Below are 22295 nucleotides of genomic sequence, written 5' to 3' on the forward strand. Positions count from 1 at the left end.
TTCTCTCGGCTGCGCCACCAAAGTTTCCGGCCGGACCAATCAGGAGCCGTCCTTGGCGCCTCGGGCCTCAGCCGGGCGCACATAAATAGGGGCTCACATTTTGTCAACGTTACTCCCGTACCGGTCGTAAAAGACGGACGGAGTCATTAAAGACTTGCTCTTCACCGAGACTTTTTTTTTCACCACATCCTGAGGGGTCCCTGCTCTGGCACGATCGACCAGACACCCCTCACACCATCATCAACGCTCCACCGAGGGGTCCCTGCGCTGGCGACATCGACCAGCCACCCCTCGCATCATCCGCCGTCCACCGAGAGGTCCCTGCGCTGGCAGAATCGACCAGCCACCTCTCGGCCGATCGCACCACCGAAACCGTCACCGTAGTCGCCCACGGCACTCGGTGGCACCCCCCTTCATCAACGAGAACTCCGACGTCTGTGGTGCTTCGCCCCCCCCTTGGTGCTTCGCCCCCTTGGCGTCTTGCCCCCTTGGTGCTTCGCCCCGTGGTGCTTCGCCCCCCTTGGGCCTCCGCCCCGACGTTCGACTTCGTCCCGTAACAAAGGCAAAGCATGATTTTAACGACCAGTTTTTTTTTTGGTCACGACAGTTTGTAGGCAAGCATTCACGTTTGTTTCAAGTTCGGACTATCTATGAAAATCTGACATTTTTGTTGACAGTATGTATTGTGATTGGTCATAATAAATCTATTTTAGGTTATAACTGAATTCAACTAAATTAACAACGGAATTGACACCAAGATGAATAAAAACGCAAAATCATATGACAGGACCTGACGCCAATCTAACAAAAAATGCCTTGGGTTGCTGAGTGAACGTCCTTTATATATTGTCGATTCTCGATTAATGTGGACAAGGGGTGGCTGTGGTTTATTTTAATCATGTTGGATAAAGTGACTCAATTTTATATTTTTTCCTGTACGAAATATGACATGGCTGTTCCGACATTTAAATTTGAACAACGTTGTCTAATTTAATTCCATTAGAAAAATTCAATTTCAGAGGCATTCATACTCAAATTATGATTCAAGCTGGCAACGATGTTACCGTTTCCGTCACATAATTTAACCTTAATTGAAATCAACAACACGAAAACTATCAATTTCTATTAGGAAACTTTATTTGTTCTGTAGTTACTGCCAACAATGTTACCAGATGTCGTAGCCACGCCTTGTCCACATTCATCGTAAATAGACTCTGAATACGTAGACGTTGTGCGGGTGGCAGGAGAGAACAACAAACAACTTGATCGAAAGCCGGCAAAAAGTCTGCTAGTACTTCGATACTAAATCTAGTACTTTTCAGTGTCATTTTATACCCTAGTACTCCCCAAACGAATTTAGTACCCAACTAAAATAATTTTTCGTGCCATCAGCCAAAATTTGGTAGTTTGTAAATCCCGAAATCGTCCAGAAACAATTGTCTTGCCGGCCTAGTCCGCTAAAAAGTTTACGTTTTGAACGACTTCTTGAATATGGGCTATCCATTACGCCAAATGTTTCAGGAAAATGTAAAAAAAAACAAATTAATTAATTTTAATAAAAAATGTCAGGAAACAAGAGTGATGTTGATTTTAAAATTTAAATGTTTAAGTGTTGCCAACACAAAAAAGTCCCTAATACAATTACGGACAATAAAAAATCGTACACTTTTTTTTACATCGTATAATTTGGGCTTTTTTGACATAATCATTTATGTCAAACGTCTATAAATAGGTTAGGTAAAGGATTATCTATTATCACGATGTCCACAATACCACAATGCGTTTTTTCAAGACTGGACGTAGACTTACAGTGTCATTCTTTGAGGCAATGTAAAATGCCCCATTGTAAAAAGGTCATGCATCCCTTTGGGATGTGCGACAAATCCACAATGTGTGCGATTGGAGGAGCAAGACGCGAGTTGTACGTTTCGTTTACTACACTAGCGACGGCAAATTTTTAGGTTAGGTTTTACCCACATTTGTGTTAATTTTGTTTAATTTTGCTTGAAATTTCCACAGTCCGATGCCAACAGATTTATTTGCAGAATTGTAATCCCAAAAATAATATTGGAATTGCGCAGACACTTACAAGACTAAAAGATAGCGTGTAAGGGGATAAACTAATTCGTGGAATGGCCGAAACAAAATCTAGGAAGAAAGAAAGACAATCTAAACCTGTTTTTTTAGGGTTGTTTTCAACAATTTTTAATATATCCTACTTATTACTTGACAAATAGTTATCAAAAATGTTTATGTAATTATGACATAATATTCAATTATAAGGTCTTTGTTATCAAAAGAGTTCTGAAAAAACTGTTTTTTGAAAGATAAAATGAAAACGGAGGAACGAATTTGTAGAACAACCAAAAAAGCACGAAAGAACACAACAAAAATTTTCAAATACCGTGAGATCGAAAATATGCTGAAAATATGTTGTGGCCAAAAATTTCAGTTGGTAATTCGTTAATATTTCAATTATCAGTTGTCAGTCTTAAAAGTTAGGTTAGTTATTTTGAGAACGTTGCATTAATTAATAATGACAATTAGTATTGTAATGACATATGAATTAAATTTTTACGTGGTGCCAGCTGAAGCGTATTAATAATAATAATAATAATTGTTTATTCGTGTTAATATACAAAATAGTATTTACACATGTCCCAAAACGAAAGAAAAATTAATTACATAAAGAATAGTAATGAGAAGAAAAAAAAAATAAATAAAAAAGAACAAATAAAACAAATTTGACTATTTCAAATCATTAGATGAATTGTTTAAAAATTCATTAAAAGAGTAAATTATTTTATTTAATGAATAAGTTTTTATATGCTTTAAAAATTGGTTTGGAGGTAAATTTTTATGAGAGTCCGGAAGTGCGTTGAAAAATTTAATGCAATAATAGTGGATTCCATCTTGTGATTTAGCTAAACGTAGAGATATATGATCAATGTCTTGAGACCTAGTACTGTATTGATGATAAGATGATAGTTTGGGGTATAGTTTCGGATTTTTAATAACATATTCCAAACATCTATACACAGAGTGTCCCCAAAAAAAAGACGAGTCCATAGCTCCCTTATTTATCGGACGATTTTAATTATCTATACACCAAATTAAATGGTTGTTAATAGACTACAAAACGGCTTAATAAATTCACGTATAGCTCCAAGGGCTTCAAGACTAAACTGTCAAAATATTTTTTTTCAAATAGGATTACATACCTTTTATTAGTAATTCTGATAGAGATTTTAATTCTGAAAACAACAATGTATCACAAGTATAACTTCACATAAAAAAAAATAACACTAACTTTTGAAACAAATGACGAGCACCAAGCGAAAAGCTATCAAAATGCATTGCGTTACAATGTAATAACCAAATTAAGGTAGCTGTAAAAACAAATGACAAATAATAACATGTGGGATTGCGCAGATATGCCCCCAATGTTTAGCGCAAAATGGAACATAGACGATAGTAGCGTTTTTTTACTTTCTTTTTTGTGAATTTTTGGTATTTAAGTGTATACTTGTGATACATTGTTGTTTTCAGAAGACAAATCTCTATCAGAATTACTAAAAAAAAAATATGTAATCTCATTTGAAAAAAAATATTTTGACAGTTTACCCTTGAAGCCCATGGGGCTATACTTGAATTTATTAGGCCATTTTGTAGCCTATTAACAACCATTTAATTTGGTATACAGATAATTAAAATCTTCCGATAAATAACGGAGTTATGGACTCGTCTTCTTTTTTGGGGACACCCTGTATAAATATGGCGGGAAGAGTCAAGATTTTCAATTTATCAAAATGTTGCCGACAATCGTCTCTAAAACCAAGGTTGGAAATAACTCTAACAGCCCTTCTTTGCAACCGGAAAATTCTGTACAGAGTACCTGAGTGACCCCAGATTAAAATACCGTATTCAATATGGCAATGCACTAATGCAAAATATGCTAGTCTAAGACTTTGGAGAGGAAGATTGTTAGCTAGATTACGTAATAGATATATATTTCTAGATATTTTAGAAGCCATTTGTTCACCATGTGCATTCCAGGTTAACTGCATATCGACATATATTCCTAAATATTTTGTTTGTTCTGAGTATTCTACTCCTCCAACAAATTGTTTTAGAGTAAACATCATATGTACAGTTTTATCTTTGTTTAAATTTAGTCGATTTGCCAGGAACCATTCTTCGGTTAATGAAATACTATAATTTTTTTTAAGTATAGATTCTCCATGGATATTTCCGCATTGCTCACAGTAGTGTCATCGGCAAACAATGTAATATCAGCACACGAAACATAAGAAGATAGATCGTTAATATAAATTAAAAACAAAATCGGGCCAAGGATAGAACCTTGTGGCACCCCATAAACAATGCGTGAAAAATCAGATAATACTTCGTTTATTCTAACACACTGACTGCGGTCACTCAAATATGATAAAATTAATCGTGTACTCGACGGATGAAAATTATACGTATAGAGTTTCCTCAATAGGATGTCATGTGACACACAATCGAAAGCCTTGCTCAAGTCCAGGAAAGATGTTGAATAATATTCTTTACGTTCAAAACAGTCTATTATTTTCTCTACCAAATTAGTAACTGCTTTTACGGTGGAAGATCCTGTACGAAAACCAAATTGCTGAGGAGACAATAAATTGTTATCATGCAAAAAATTTAAAATTTGTTCAAATAATAATTTTTCAAAAATTTTTGATATAGCGGGCAAGAGAGAAATAGGTCTATAGTTATTCATATCAGCTGGATTTCCTTTTTTATGCAGTGGAATGACAACGGTCTTTTTTAAGCAATTAGGAAAAATATTTTCCTTAATGCAGTAATTACATAATTTAGTAAGAGGTGGAATTAGAATATTTTTAACACATTTTATAATCGGTACAGAAAGACCATAAATATCTTTTGAATGAGTATTACGTAACTTGGTGATTGCATCCCGTACTTGAACTTCCGATACCCCTTTAAAACAAAAAATATTATTTGTACTATTCTCATTAGTCATAATAGAAATCGGATCTCTGCTTCCACTGGGTAATGAATTAATGATATTTTCAGCAACTCTCGAAAAAAAATTATTAAAATCATTGGGATTTATCTCACAATTGTTGTGTTTGTTCTTTGATGTTCGATTATTGTTGATAAGGTTCCATAGGACTCTGGGATTGTTTTTATTATCAGAAATAAACTTGGTATTTGCTTCAATTTTAGCATCTCTAATAGCAAGATGGTAACGCTTCTTATAATCTGTTAGAAGTGATTTCAATTCCGGAGTCCTATGTAAATTGTAAGCGTCACATATAAGACGTAGTGTATTACGCATCTTATCTAGTACAGGTGTAAACCACTTCACAGAAGTGTTAGATCTGGAACCAGTTTTACAGAAAATTTGTTTTTGTGGGAAAGCTAAATTGTAATAGTACATAATAGTGTTCATAAACATTTGAAACCTAACATTGAGATCAAAAGATAAATCTACAAAATTCCAGTTTACATTTTCTAAGAATTTAAAGAACATAAATTTACCCTCATCAGACAAAGGTCTAACAATTTTTACTTTAGACTTTCTCGTGATAAAATGATTGGTACGTAAATTAACTGATATTCCTAAATGGTCTGATATGTGAAAATTTACTGGAGTAACGTCTATGTCTTCAGTAATTATATTAGAAAATACATTGTCAATTGCGGATAACCCTCTAGTAGGGAATTTAACATGCGAATATAGACCATAACTTTGAAGTAAATCAGAAAACGATTGTGCATATTTGTTGTTAGTATTAAAGTGCATGTTAAAATCCCCTCCAATTATTAGATTTTTATTTTTATAATCGATTTTACCCAAAAGCTTGTGCATAGTTTCAATAAACATGTTAAAGTCACCCAGAGGTGACCTATACACCGTAATGATGTACACATCTAATGAAGGAATAAATGTCCCTACTAATTCACAGTCTATTTCTATGGATAAAGTTTTAACAGTAGGAAGAGGTATACATTCAAAACTGGAGTTAACAAACTGTATTACTCCTCCATGGATATGATTTTTTCGAGCAAAGTATTCAGCTACTGAATAACTACCTACTGTAAAACAACTCGCCTCAGACTCGACCAGCCAGTGTTCTTCGAAACATAAAATATCAAATTTATTAGTTTCTAATACAACCTCAAGTTCCTGAATTTTGTTTCTTAAACACTGGATGTTCAAAAAGAGGATACCTGTTTTTACAACACTGCAGCACTTTGATTGCTACATGGAGTAGCGCGTTTTGCTTTTACTAACTGACACTTGTTTTTTATATACTTCACATGAGTAATTGAATCGCGAATGTTCAACTTTCAAATTTAAATTGTTGGATTTGTTTCAACAATTCAAACATTTAGAAACATCTTCTTTGCACTTTTCACTAGTGTGATTAAATCCTCCGCATTTAAAACACCGTAAAACATTTACGTGTTCATAAACTTTACAGATATTCCATCCGATACACACAGATTCCATTTTCATAAAGTCGGCGAAAGTAAGAGGATCAACTTCGATAATTGCTGAATATTTTTTTTTCATTTTCTTGCAGCTAATCAGTTTAAAAGTACAGCTGATGTTTTTAAGAGATAAATTCTGTTGAATTAAACAGTTTCTCAGGTTTTCCTCGTTGAGTTCCTCGCTAAAACCTACAATTTTGATTTTTGGGTTGTACAGGATTGTTTTCTTAACACTGTACGCATCTCCAAGTTTTTTTTTGCCTCAGTCTCCAATTTAATCCTTTCATCAGCATTGTTGCAAGCGACTGAAATTCCTCCATTTTTGAGATGCTTAATCTTTGTTATTCCTACTCCAACTTCAGCTAAATTAATTTGTTCGTTTAAATTTTTCATAGTAGAAAGAGAGTCTTGAAGAACCTTTGGTTGAAGAATTACTACATTATTATTATTATTATTATTATTATTATTATTATTATTGTTGACGGCTAACAGGTTTGACGCCCAATTAGAAGCCCTGCCAAAAAGAAAATGATACACAAAACACAATCACAACACAACAACCATTACACAGAGAGCATCCCAACACCCAGGCTACAACTACCGAGCACTCATCTGAGTAGGATCGCCCTGATCCACGAGGAGATGGAGAAGAATTTTTTGATTTGCGAAATGCTGCAACAAAAAATATCGATGTGGGCCTCGACACTCTGGTAATTTCGCAGCATTCGAGTGACGGGTGACTTGAGCCCGATGTCCGTGTGGCGCTGACCGATGTAGAAAACACTCCTTACCCTAGATCCCGACCGGCTAACCCTCAAGCTGATCCTCTCCAGAACGTGAGGACATTCCTGCAGCCTTCTGAACAATTTGAACAAAAAGATCACCGAATGCTCCATGCGTCTATCAAGCAGAGACTGCAGACCAACCTCACCGAGCAGAAGACCTTGTGGACACCCACGAGGCGGATATGCACCATTCAACATGAAGACTACATTCTTCAGGAATCTGCGTTGCACTCGCTCCAAAAGAGAAGAGTGAACATCATATATCGGTGACCACACAAGGGAAGCATACTCGAGCCGGGATCTCACATAGGTGATGTACAGAAGCTTCAGGGTCGCGACATCAGAGAATTCCCTGCCAGCACGCAAAACAAAACCCAGTGCCCTGAAGGCAGTCCCCGCAATGGTCCGAATGTGTTCGCCGAAGGATAGTTTGGAATCGAAGATGACACCCAGATCTCTAATTGACTCACGTCTTGTAAGAATGGAGCCGTTGATTTTATAGTCAAATAAGAGAGGCTTGGTCTTCCTTGTGAATGAGACTATGCTACACTTAAGATGGTTGAGAACAAGGTTATTTAACTTACACCTTCTAGAGATCTCCTCAATACAGCCCTGAAGTCGAAGAGCATCATCAATCGAGTCTACCGTAAGGTAAATCTTCATGTCATCGGCAAACAAGAGGTGCGGTACGTCGAGATCGTCCACCAGGTCGTTTATGAAGATATAAAAAACAGCGGACCCAAAACCGAACCCTGCGGAACGCCAGACTCCTGCTTAAAGGACTTAGACGCATACCCATTCACTCCCACGTACATAAATCGATCGCTTAAATAAGACCTTATTAGCTCCACAAGACTATCCGAAAAACCGAATGACTCCAATTTGATCAACAAAAGACCATGATCAATCCTGTCGAAGGCCTTCGAGAGATCCGTGTAAACTACATCCACTTGGGAGTGGTTATCTAACGCATCAGATAGATACTGACTGATCGACACCAAGTTCGTCTCGGTGGACCGACACTTTGTGAAGCCATGCTGATTCGGAGATAGCTTGTGAGAGACATAATGGAGTGAGGAATTATACAGGACATATTCAAAGACCTTCGCAAAGTTACTGATTAAGGCAATAGGCCTGTAGTTGGTAATCTCCGATCTGTCATCCTTTTTGTGAATGGGGCGCACCGCCGAAGTCTTCCATCTCATAGGATAACAACTAGTATTTAATATTAGGTTGAATAGGAAACACAAAGGATCGGCGAAGACCGCCGCACAATCCCTTATCACAAGGCTTGGTATCTCATCAGGTCCACTAGTCATGTTAGGTTTAAGGCATTTTAAGGCTTTAAGTACATCATCGTTTGAAACTCTCGTCAGAGTAAGATTATCATACGGAAGAGAAGCAAATGGGAGAGTGCTGGCGGCATCCCTCGTAAAAGATTTTGAGAAATGATCAGCAAAGCTATCAACTATGATTTGAGGATCCGTTATAGTAGCACTGTTATAAACCATGGAAGCAGGAATAGAGCTGGAGTTATTCTTGGAATTCAGGAATGACCAGAATTTCTTTGGATCTGTTTTGATGTCATTGTTAACTCGCCTGACATATTCACTGTACACCGCGGCAACATCCGTCTTAAAGCACCGCCTTAAGGATTTAAAAGTTTCAAAGTCGTAGACAGATCCGGTTGTCTTGTAACGTCTCCATGCCCTATTCTTCTTTTTTAACAGAGTAATCAAGTTCTTGTTGAACCATACCGGATAACTTCCAGAACACCTACCCCTCAACGGCACATGACAGCGAAACACCTCATTCAACACTGAATAAAAATCGGACACAGCACACTCAACAGTCGCACAAGCAGAGAGAAACGACCAAACCACACCGTTTAAAGCATCGTAGAGAGCAACAAAGTTACATTTCCTAAAATTGAACGAACTGCTTCGACCGATTGGAAATCTCTTGATCACATCACCTATGGTGACGCCCACCTCAAGAGATGGATGATGATCGTCGACTCCAACCAACGGATCACCTGAGTCGATCACGGAACAACTTAGACACCGATTGACAAACACCAGATCCAAGAGCCTATTGTTAGAGTTTCGAACATTATTGCATTGTTTCAAGTCGTAAAAACAAATCAAATTGTTAAGCAGTTGACAGGAGGTAGAAGCTTTGGAATGACCACATACTCCCCTGACGTAATCCGGAACATTAAAATCTCCCACAATTAATAGATTGCTGTCATATAAGAAATGCAAAGACATCAGAAGATCACAGAAGACCTTGTACGTAAGATCATGAGAGTTCGGGGGAATGTAAAGCACCAGGACGTACACAGCACGATAATTAAAATTAATTTTGACTAGCAAGAGATCGATTCTGGACAGAACATCACAGACCACTTTGCACCTCTCAGCAATAAATTCATTCCGGACTGCCAGCAACACTCCACCTCCCCGCCTAGGCCCCTCCGGAACAGTAATGCGATCATGTCTAAAGACTGTGAAGGTTGACAAATCAAACAATTCACTATCGCTGATGCCCTCATGGAGCCATGTTTCGGTAAGAGCTATGATGTTATAATGCGAAGCAGCAATCGTAGAGAGATAAAAATTGTGAGTTTTGGTTCCCAGCCCCCTAACATTTTGATAATAGCAAACTAGAGAACTGACTGCATGAGTTTCAGATGGGTTGTGGGAAAGTGAAACATCTCTCCCCCGATGATACGAATGCAGTGGTTGCTATTCGAGACTAAGGACCCTGCTTTTGAAAGTAGCAAGTTGTGATTTGTAAGTTGTACACTTGGAATTATCCCATGCCGCATGGGTACAGTCAATGTCCGGATGTTCATTTCGAAGCGCCGAGCAGTTAATACACTTTAAAGTTGTGGATGTACAGTCCTTAACACAATGATGACCGGCACACCTGGGACAAATCGGTTCAGTCTGACGACATTGTCGCGAAAGGTGATGAAAGCCCGAGCAATTAAAGCAACGCCGAAGATCAACCGCATCCCACACTCTACAGTAATCGTACCCAATGAGAAGTTTACCCGCAGCCAAAATGTTACGATAAGACGCAACATCCACCTCCAACAACGCCTGATTAAGGGTGGTATTGTTGCGCAGCGGAGAAAACTTTTTCAGAACACAGTTAAAGTTTTTACTGAAGAGGGATTTGTTCTGACTCAATATATACTCTAGCAATTTATTTTGGGATACAGAGGAATCAATGTGCGAAATTCTAACTCTCGGATGCAGCAGAGGCAGGTCCTTCACGTTATAACCTGACAATCTGTCAGATATCAAGCCCTTAATCCTGGTGGAATCTTCCAGACTATCACAAGTAATAATTACTCCACCACTTCGGTTCCCCTTAATGTTAGAAATCGCTATCTTGGAAGCTATGGGGTCAATATTAGTAAATAAATCTTTCTTGATATCGGAAACAGTCTGATTTTCATTTTTCGGTCTTAGAATGACAGATGACTTTTTAGTGACTTCCGAGTAAGAAAGAGGTAGATCATTGGTAACTGCTCCGAGCTCAACCGTGTTGGTTGTCTTTTATCAAAGTATTTTGAGCTGTAATAATTTGACTCTGTTCTTCAACAATTGACACACATTTATTTACGGATTCAGTCAACAGATCAAGCTTAGATGAGCCCTCAATTGCGAGACATTCATCACAAACAAATTGAAAATTGTTATATTTATTAAAGACCTTTACATCATTATCATCAAATTTCAAACATTTTATGTGAAATTTAGATTTGCACACGTAACATTCGATGCATTTATCGAAATGTTTCAAAATTGTGCTACATAATTTGCAAGCAGGCATTATGCAGATACAAGCAATAAGCAAGAGAGACGAGAAACAAAATTGGCAGTATATTCAGTAGAGTGTGATAGCACTGATAGCACAATACTATCAGTAGCGCAAAAAAGGTGGTTTTTGCCGCCACGAAATCACATCTCCACCATCAACAATAAGAAAAAAGTATAAAATGGAACAAACTCACCCAGCAACCAGAGTGAGAAGAAAAAAAACAAAAAATGGAGACGAGAGGACACAGGCCCTATGCAGCTATGCTGAATTCGCTCCCAAAAATCCCAGGGAACACTCGACAAAAAGCGAAAACAATGGAGCACACACGCACGACATGCACACGCGTCCGTGTCCCATCCTTGGGTTGTTTAGCAATTTCGCTGTAAGTTTTTGGCGAAGATATTGACGGCGATAACCCTGTTCCCAGCTCATTAAACTTCTGACTAACGTGTATGTTTATATCATTTTTTAGCGAAGAGAAGTACTCCGTTAAATCAGCCTTAAATTTATCTGTAATCGTTTTTATAACGGTGATATCAGTACTATTTTCCTTCAACTCGGAACTGTTATCGCAATTTTTTAACTTATTAATCTCCATTCCAAGGACTTCGATTTCGAAGCTTACACTACAATTTTCAGTTATTAACTTACTATTTTCGTTTTTCAGAGCCAAATTTTCCTGCTTGAGTTCTTTCACTACTCTTTGAAAGGTCTCCTCGACGCAACTTATCTGCCTGCAGTGTTCCTCGCACAACATCATGCTGTCGGTTATCACACAAAACTTTTTACCCTTGCCAACTAATATTTGAAAACACCTTTCGTGATATATCTCATTACATTTTGCACACTTAACTGATGCATGTAACACTTTTCGCCTGCATTTTCTGCACTTTTCATTACTTTGTTCGGAGCTCGAGTCGGAATCGTCATCCCGCCCAGGCGACATGGCGACAAAAATCACGGCCTACTCGGTTTTTCTTTTTATTTTCGAGCGTATGGTATTGGCAGCATGCACTGGGCACTGCTGTCAAATGTCAAAAGCAGATCATGCCGACTTTTTGATTAGGACTAACCTCATCGGACCATAATTAAAAGGTCATTGTTCATTGAAACACAACAAGAGAGAAAGACAAGGGCATTTGCACGATGTAGGACGACGTAAGGGTGTCTGGCCAGAAAAAATGCGAACATTCGACAAGTAACTAAAGTGAACAATTCCCAATTAAAAAATGGACTGTACTCGCATTTGCAAACCTCGGCTGTCGCCGTCGCCTCGGTCCGCAAATCTTACTCGCACTCGCAAATGTGCCGTTTCTGGTCTAGTGATACAAATAACTATCTATTAATTAAAATAATAATAATAAATTATTTGACTGGTTGGGTAGATATTTCCCAAATTTCAGTTTCAAACAGACCGATAACAGATTTTCTGCACGTGTCCACAGGGCCTCTGAACAGTCTAATCTTAACCTGAGAAGCACAATAAATTTACAAATATTTATTACAGAAGGTTTAATTTTTTTTTTACAAATTTTACCTTTAAATAGACCGATAACAGGTTTTCTGCACTTGTCCAGAGAGCCTCTGAACCAACACCAACGAAGTTATAATTGAGAGGAAGAAAGGCGCCCTATTCTCCAGCAACTTTTTATGACTGAAGGTCCTTGAACGGCCCATCGGGTTTTGGGTATCGCATTGGCGCATGGCGCCAGTAGCGTTTCTTTAACCCCAGCAACAAGGTGTTAATTGTAAAAAGACGATTCATGTTAAGGAACAATAATTATTTTTCATGTTCTCATAGTTTTTTTCTATATTATAAATTTACTTCTTTTAGTGTTGTTCAGTTTTTGTATTTGCTTTTTGTTACAATAAATCCACCAGTGCGCCCCATCTTTTACGGTGGACGATACTCCACTGGCAAAGTTCCCACCAACCACCTTTGTCTAGCAACATTTTATGGTTGCCCACGATTTGGCGCGTGGCTTCACTTTTCAAACTGGTCTTCCTTCCTCTCAATATAACTTCCTTGCTCGGAACAGTCTGATCTGAACGTGAGCTGAGAAATACAATGAATTTGAAAATATTTATTAAGGATGGTTTACAACCCAGCATCCGGGCACTCGTATCTCGGAAAACGAACACGAAAATATGGTTTACGCGTTATACTCTCCATCCGAAAACATGTGTTTTCCACGCCTGCTCACCGTCCAGATGTTTGCCGCCGGCAACTTTATATACCTGGGGCCTGTTTCATAAAAATTGCAATTCACAAAATGATAATTACAAATTACAATGGACAAATTTGTGGAATTTGTCAAAAGTTCCGTTTCATAAATCTGCAATTGACAAAAAATGACAAAATGTCATTCACTTCAATTAATCTTGGAAAAAACAAAAAACTAAACCGTTTTGTAGTGGTTTTTTAACCATTTTATTGCTTTTTTTTTTGTTTATTAAAGTCGGACAATTAATAACGGGGCTACGGTTTGCGGTGTTTTTCAGGAAGCTGCCTGTAGATATATGGTTTGCTTTTTTTTATCAAAGAACCACGACCTGTTGATTTAGGTTTGCAGTAATAAAAGTTTACTAAGGGCCAGTTTACAGAACCGAAATTAAGTTAATCATATGCGAGATTAACTAAACACGTAATCAGATTGAACCAATCGAAGTTTCGGATTCATGGGTTAATGGGGTTAATGGCGCATTAAAATTTAATTCTCTTTCTATAAACTGGCCCTAGATTTTGGAAATTTAATGATATCTATTGCTATACCAGCCAACGCCTATCACTTTTAATACTGAATAAATTGACTTTTTGTGTTGCAATTAGTTAAATTGCTGCAGCAGAGCATCTACCTTCGTAAGAAAGAACGTTTTAAAGAAAAATGTATTCTTTTATCCCCAACAAATTTATTTATAATAATTGAATTATAAGATTCCGCTGGATTATTATAAATATAATACAGCTGTGGCGCTGCAAACGCCACGAAACAAGCACCAAGTGGAACACACCCCGATACCACCCCCACCAAGGAGAACCATATATCTAATACTCCTATATGGAGCATTCGCTATTTTACTGCATGGACGGTTCATGGACAGAGCAACGGAGGCAGACATATTGATGTCTGCATAAGTTACATCTTACGGATTATTTGGTTCAAATGCGCAAGCGCAACTTTACGGTGCCAAAATTCACACAATCAAATAAGTAATTAATTTTGAAATACCAAAAGGAAAAGTTTGCAACAAAATTAATTTTTAAATGAAAAATTTTACCAGTTAAGCGTTTTTACATTTATTTAAGGGGAATTTTTAATTATACATATATGTATTACGTATTAGGTAAACATACCATTGCAATAGTTGTAATAATTCCTCAGTCTTGAAATTGGATATTTGAATAAAAAAACAACTCCGAACCGGTTCAGACAAAATCATCATCAAAAACTTTTTATGTTATTCTTGTCAATACGCAGATAAAATGAGTCTTGAAACTGAACATTTGCAGCAATCGATCTCCGATGTGTAAATTAGCACATTACGAGTACCTATAACCTGTTTCAAAATCAAAAATCCACCAACAGTGCATTCTACCTCGAAAATACATCCGACAACGTCGCCGACTTTTGTTTTTAGTGTAAGTGTCAGAAAAAAGTGGGGTTATGAGAGAAAACTGTTGGACAGTCGTTTTGTCCGTAGTTTGTTTTTTTATTCTCATTTTATTATTTCACTCAAAAAGTATGATACGGTAGCCAAAATCTACATAAATAATAATTATTTTATGTTTCGTAAAAAAACTCAACAGTTCAATGTCAAATTTTTGCGGGAGGTTGAGCCAACCCAAAAAAATTAAACTTTTTCTAGGGATTTCTTTTTTTCTGCCAACATAATTCAACAGGTGGTGGATTTTTGATTTTGAAACAGATTATATTATTGTTTTATTAGGATTAAAAGTGGCATTTTTTTGATGAGCAAAATTTGCCGAGCGAATGCAAAAGTCAAAAAAATGCCAGTGGTTGGCGGCACTTCGGTGCATGCGCATTTTCATGAAGTGGCACGAAAGGATAGAAACTATCTTCGTCTACTTTCCTCTGTCCACAAATTGAAAGCAAATGCTCCATATAGGAGTATTAGATATATGAGGAGAACCGACGGTATGAGGGTGGAAAATGACGGGATCTCGCTCTCTTACCCCGAAGACTCGACTGGGCCAACATCGCTGGACCCGCATCTTAACTTTAAGCTATTTTTACTTTTTGAAAGTTCAGAATTGTTATTGTTATTGAATAAAACGTTCATTGTTATTGGAAGTCACCAACTACCCAAACCGCTAAACAGAAAACTTGATAACAATTAATAAATGAGCAACTGTGTCAAATAAAGTATGTGACAAAAGTCAAAAGTGGAGATGGCGAAAACAACGTAATTTACTTGACGCTAAAATAAAAAATGTTTCGAAGAGGTAAAAAGGTTCGCACCGTTCTTTTCCTTTATTGTAATATCTTGAGTTGTAAAAACGACACAGAGAATGATAACCTCACAAATACAACCTGACACATTTTTCACCAAACAGCGTTGCCGGTTGTATGTTGTATTTCTAAATTAGAATGCAGTGTTGGTGGAAATTTAAAAGTGAGACAGACTTTAGTTTGTTTTCAAACTATATGCAGTTGTATCAGTTTATAATACGAACTACGTGTATGTACTGTCGCGAGCAAAAAAAACTGGTCGTCAAAATCATGCTTTGACCCAATGGAAAATGTTCCATTTTAAACCGGTCGTAAATATCATAACCTATCATCGTGTTGTATGACATTAATCGACATTAATTAATACATTTTTTTGACATTTTGTTGATGTGGGCATAATCAGTCAGGAAAATTTTTCTAAAGTTCATTTATTTTGTATTGAACTTTTCAAGGTCAAATAATTTAAATTTTGGCACTGTAATTATGTTTTGTAAATAGTGACATGCATATAACCAACATAATGTGATTTAGCAATGCTCAATTCAACGTTTACGGTGTTTACCTGCATGTCACTATTTACAAAACATAATTACAAAGCCAAAAAATACAATTATTTGACCTTGAAAAGTTCAATACAAAATGAATGGACTTTAATGTGTGACACTCTAACCAAATTTTGAAATGACATTGACGACCACAATTTTTTGCTCGCGACAGTACATAGCTATCTCCTTTCAACACATGTCAAACAAGTTCGTTGCCTCTGCTACGTTCGCTATTAAGATTGTCGCTCTAGCATCTCATTCTAAACCGTACGATTAGAGTAACATAGAACTATTGACGTGCGTCTGCCTCGGCCCGGCGTAAGATGTCCACCAAACGTCAAAATATGAATAAACGATGAAAATGTAATTGATTTATCCAAAGCTTTGGATGGTTCGTTGATTCCGGGTACTCGAAGGGTTGGAAAAACCCAGAGTTGTCCGATGGCAATTATTCAAAATAAATTCAAATTTTGCGTCTTTACAGGAGAACTACCAAAGAAAGAATTGTTTTTGTTTTAACAATTAAAAAACATTTCTCAGTGCTTCCCAATATAATTTATTAGTTCTGTTTTTTTTTTATTGACATAATACTGATAATAATAAAATAGAAATTATTCGATTATTATTGCAATCGGAACGAAATTCGAAATAAATACACAACTGCGATGCGCATCATTCATAATTGGAAAGTCGAATGGATATTTGGATTATTCAAAGCGATTATTTCGATTTATTCGATTACTTTTACGTTTGCCAAATGTGGTGAATGATTTTTAGACCCGTCCCCATTATTACAAATATTTGTAGCCTATATATCTTATGTCGAAAACATTAGGTACCTACTTAGGTAAATAAAAATCTCATACTGACAAAAAATTAAATGAAATACGTAGATAGAAATCTAGGGCGCAATTCTTTGATGCTGCCAGATGTTAGGCTTTTCCTTAGAATTTCTACCCACCTCGGTCCCATAGTGAAAATTTTTCTAATGAGACAATTTAAAAAAATAATGGAAACATCAACTTCGTTGTTGCTTTCATAAAATGTAGGAAATAGTAATTTATAAATTTGGCGCATATCGTTGAGGGTAGTCATCTGACATCATACTCAATAAATGTGATTTTTGCAAATCAAGCGAAGTGTTGCTTATTGTTGTTATCTGGTTGGTGGCATAGTGCCTGGGGCACAACTTCCGGAACCCTTGTAGACGAAAGAGCTCAATATGAATGTATGTTATTTACTTTCCTTTTTATTTAATTATTCAGTTATTTATCTGAGACTGACACTATGACCTTGTTATGCAGATCTCACACGCGTATGTTAATAATTCTTTATTGTAATTGCAGAAAATTATTACGCACTTACTGATACAGGTTTTATTTGCAGGAAAACCTACTGTGCGAAGAGCGTTATTGCGTGCTGTAGGAGTCACCCGACAATGAGATCTTTGCACCACAAGCCAAATACTTTTACAAGAAAGTGAAATATTTAGAACAGGTAGTATCTAGGTTAAGGAAAAAACATTTGTCTGTAAAGCAAAAGTTACAGTATTTAGATAGGAAAGGGATGATATTAAAATATCTAAAAAATGTCAGTGACGTTACCGCAGATTTTTTCTTGTCTCAAGTGCGCAATCAACAGTTAAAGCCAAAAGGTCGTAGATACAATACTAATGACAAGATCTTTGCTTTGTCAGTCTATGAGCAAAGTGGAAATCATACAAATTTTTATCAAAAATCTTTAGCTTACCATCGAGAAAAGTGTTTCGAGACATGTTAAATAGAATTCCTTTCAATGCCGGCATTAATCAACCAATTTTTTCACACCTTAAAGACAGGGTATCAAAATTAAAATCTATTGATAAAAACTGTGTGCTCATGTTTGATGAAATTGCTTTGTGTCCAGGTCTACAGTACAATATAAAAACAGATTCTGTAGATGGTTTTGTTGATTTCGGTGGAGCAAACCGTCGTCTTGCATTTGCTGATCACGCTCTTGTCTTCATCGTTAAGGGAATACATAGAAAATGGAAGCAGACTGTTTGTTTCACTTTTTGTGAAGGAACAACAGCGACAGCGGAACTTGTCAATATTTTAAAGCAAGTGATACGTCAGATTCGCGACTGTGGTTTGCGCATTTTATGCACTATATCGGACCAAGGAGCTACAAATCAGGCAGCAATTAATAAGTTGTTGTCGGAAACAAATGCTTATTTTTTAAGCCAAAACGTTGAAAATGTATTACATGGGTATAACGTAGATGGTGAAGAAATAGTACACCTTTACGATTTTCCCCATTTAATCAAATGTGTCCGCAATTTGTTATTATACAAGGTGTCCCCAGAAAAAAAGACGAGTCCATAGCTCCCTTATTTATCGGAGGATTTTAATTATCTATACACTAAATTAAATGGTTACTAATAGCCTACAAAACGGCTTAATAAATTCACGCATAGCTCCAAGGGCTTCAAGACTAAACTGTCAAAATATTTTTTTTCAAATGGGATTACATACTTTTTTCTAGTAATTCTGATAGAGATTTTAATTCTGAAAACAACAATGTATCACAAGTATAACTTCACATAAAAAAAAATAACACTAACTTTTGAAACAAATGACGAGCACCAAGCGAAAACTATCAAAATGCATTGCGTTACAATGTAATAACCAAATTAAGGTAGCTGGTAAAACAAATGACAAATAATAACATGTGGGATTGCGCAGATATGCCGCCAATGTTTAGTGCAAAATGGAACATAGACGATAGTAGCGTTTTTTTACATATTTTTTTGTAAATTTTTGGTATTTAAGTGTATACTTGTGATACATTGTTGTTTTCAGAGTAAAAATCTCTATCAGAATTACTAAAAAAAATATGTAATCCTATTTGAAAATTTTTTTTTTGACAGTTTACCCTTGAAGCCCATGGGGCTATACTTGAATTTATTTGGCTATTTTGTAGCCTATTAACTACCATTTAATTTGGTGTACAAATAATTAAAATCTCCCGATAAATAACGGAGTTATGGACTCGTCTTCTTTTTTGGGGACACCTGTATAAAGATTTGCATTATATTCAAGATGGTGTAGAAAAAGTATCTTCTTGGTCCAATATAGTACGTATCAATGAAATGGACAAAAGTAAAGGCAGCCAGTTTATTAAGTTAACTGATGAACATGTTGTTCCTTCCAAAATAAAAAAATGAAAGTAAAAAAACTGCTGCCAAGTTTTTAGTCATTCTTTAGCCTCAGCAATGTATTCTGCGGCTAAACTAAGCGCACAGTTAGTTGAAACATCCGAATTTTATTTAAATCCAAAGGCGACAGAAACGGCAGATTTACTTTTATTTTTTGATCGGGTATTTGATAGTGTTAATGATACATTGCGATATCCTCTACCAGGAAAAGATCTACGGTGTGTTGTGACACACCTCATTTGGGTTTCTGGAAATCTTGTTTGGCTATCATTTCCTCAATGACATTTAAACATCCCATTAGTGAAAAAACTGTTCGACCTCCTTGTCTTAAAAATTGGCTATTTCCTCTACAGGGTTTAATTTATTTGACTCCCAAACTGTTGCAAGCCAATTTTATTCATTTTGCTCCAAGATGTTTTAATCAGGATCCTGTCGAAAACTTTTTTTCTTCAATCAGAAGCCACGGTGTACGAAATATAAATCCTACATGCGCTTCATTCATTTCTTCCTGCAAATCGCTCTTGATTAATAATTTTGTGTCACATCACTCCGTAGGTGCTAACTGTGAAGAGGATGATTCTGAGGGGTCTCTTGATAATCTAAGATCATTCATAGAGCAGCGTACCATTACACATGTTCAACCTTACATGCAACCATTACAATTGTCAGTTATAGAAGAATCTCCCATCTCATCAAACTTTATTGCAAGGTATACAACAGCATATGTGGCTATGTTGGGAGCAAATTGCTAAAAAAAAATGCTTGTGGCTTATGCAAAAAAATTTGCGGTAATGTAATATTAGATGAAAACATATTAATTAGGGAAAGACAATACAAGAAATGCAATCTAACGCACCCCTCCAGTAATTTTTCAATACTTTTTCGCAGAATTACAGCAAGTTTGTTAAAATTAATTCCAAAATATATTCTGCATTATGGGATTAAACGTCACCTATGTTCTACAATCACACATTATCATTATGCAGATGTTTGTTCAATGTTGTGTTTGCAACATAAAGGTGAACATTCATATTTCATTGAATTATGTGTTAACCAAATATTGTACGCATATTTAAAAAATATAAATAAGAAGCTGCTGGGAAAAGACTTGAGAAACACGGAGGGAGATCCTGTTGTAAATTTAGCGTTCAACAAATATTTGAAAAGACGTAAGAAATGATTACAAATGTCAAATAACTTTTTTCGAGAACTGTCATCCAAAATTTCGTTAAATTTTCGGTTGACAAAGTGATTCTTTTTTGTCATCTAGCTGAGAAATACTTTTATGTTCCAGAACGTCAAAGTCGTTTTAGTTCTATGTCAAAATAATTAATTTTACATTTTTTATCTTCTATATCATTGATCGTTATCTTTAGTAGCTCATCTCTTCTCAAAGCTCCACAAACACCAATTATTAAAATGACCTAAAAATTGTCCAAAGTTACTTGAATCGATCGATTTATATTAATTTGAATTACCTTTTTTAGCAGAAATGTATTATCAGGTGGTTCTTGTCAAAATCTTTCAATTTCTTTCGTTAGAATTTTGGACTTTTTTGGACGGTATTCAACTGATTTGCTTTTCAAATATGGTATTAGCTTCGGAAAATTTCTGATATTTACATTTTATTTGACATTAAGTGTACTTTTTTACATGGAACATACTGCCCATAAAGGTCTAATTTTATTAATTATATGTTCGAAATATGCCAGTAATGTTCCTTCGGACACTTTTTTATTTTACTTCGAACCTTTTGAATTAGTTGTTGGAAATCACGTACTGTCTCGACGATTGTGAAATAGTACTTTGTGCCACTTCAAATATGTACTTCCTTTGGTAAATGCTCATCTTCACTTTCTGAGCCCATTTTGAATTAAACACTCTTAGAATATGAATTACAATATATACGGGGTCATTATAAATGTTCCTTACATCTAGTTAGTGTAGCGGCGCAGCCAAAGCATAGCGCATAGCCACCCAGATGAAAAATCATTTATAATGACCCTGTAGTTCTGAAACTAGTTTTTTCAAACAACTGATTTTTATTGTTTATTAGGTTGCTACCGTTACGATAGTCACCGCGGCTAAATCGTATGGATTCGAACACTGTTCAACCGAATTCAAATATAAATTTGTGCATAATAAAATAGTCTTGTTTTATACAGTTTTCGAAAAAATATTGTTTGTATCTCGAACACAAGTATCATTTCGCGTTCTAGATACAAAAATAACTATTGTTAATTGACATTAATAGTTTTTCTAATTATTATAATACATGTTCACATTGTAAAGAGCTGTGGTGGTGCAAATTGCACACATTTGGCATTAACTGTTATATGAGTTGTCATACTAACAGGTCAGTCACACCACAGCTGCTTTTTTCCAACGTTTTTATTGTTAATTTCAGTTGTGTAGGTGAAATGTGAAACACAATAATGTGAAAATATATGTTTTATTTTATTTTTAGTGTTTTTTTTCATCAAATATAAAATTATTAATTCATGGGCGAGGGGGGCGCGGGGTACGGGGAATCAATTGTACTATAATTACAGATACCTATTTCCACTCCTCCATTTTGTGTCTTAGTTCTAAGAGACAATTACAGATGGCACCAGAAAACGTTGCACAAATTTATCATAGATGTATTAAATTAGATGTAGCAATACCTGGTAAACGTATATCCGTTATTAAAAAACATATCAAAGAAAATTGTACATCTCTCCACTTCTTTCTATATTTAATTAAATGCATTTTTCATCTTTTTTTATCACATTAGCCATAATGTCGTATACGAATCGGTGCTGATTAAACAGACACGCATGCGCACGATTTTAGTCGACGCTGTCAATTTAAATTGTCAAATATTTAAATTTAAAACGAATAGCTATAAAAACGAGTATTTAATATTAAAGAATTGTTTTTTAAACAATAAATTAGGTCCTACTATACTACAATG

At 35.9% G+C, this 22295-nt stretch overlaps 1 protein-coding gene across 1 annotated transcript; it reads right to left on the reverse strand.

Moving 5' to 3' along the window:
• Positions 1-7115: 7115 nt before the first annotated feature.
• On the reverse strand, positions 7116-8091 carry LOC138140606 (uncharacterized). The gene is made up of 2 exons (XM_069061668.1): positions 8088-8091; positions 7116-8044 (listed from the first exon to the last, which is right to left on the reverse strand). Exons 1-2 carry the CDS (start codon positions 8089-8091, stop codon positions 7116-7118), a joined length of 933 nt encoding a protein of 310 aa, XP_068917769.1.
• Positions 8092-22295: the final 14204 nt, after the last annotated feature.

Source organism: Tenebrio molitor, chromosome Y (genome assembly GCF_963966145.1).
Source record: "Tenebrio molitor chromosome Y, icTenMoli1.1, whole genome shotgun sequence".
Taxonomy (NCBI): Eukaryota; Metazoa; Arthropoda; class Insecta; order Coleoptera; family Tenebrionidae; genus Tenebrio; species Tenebrio molitor.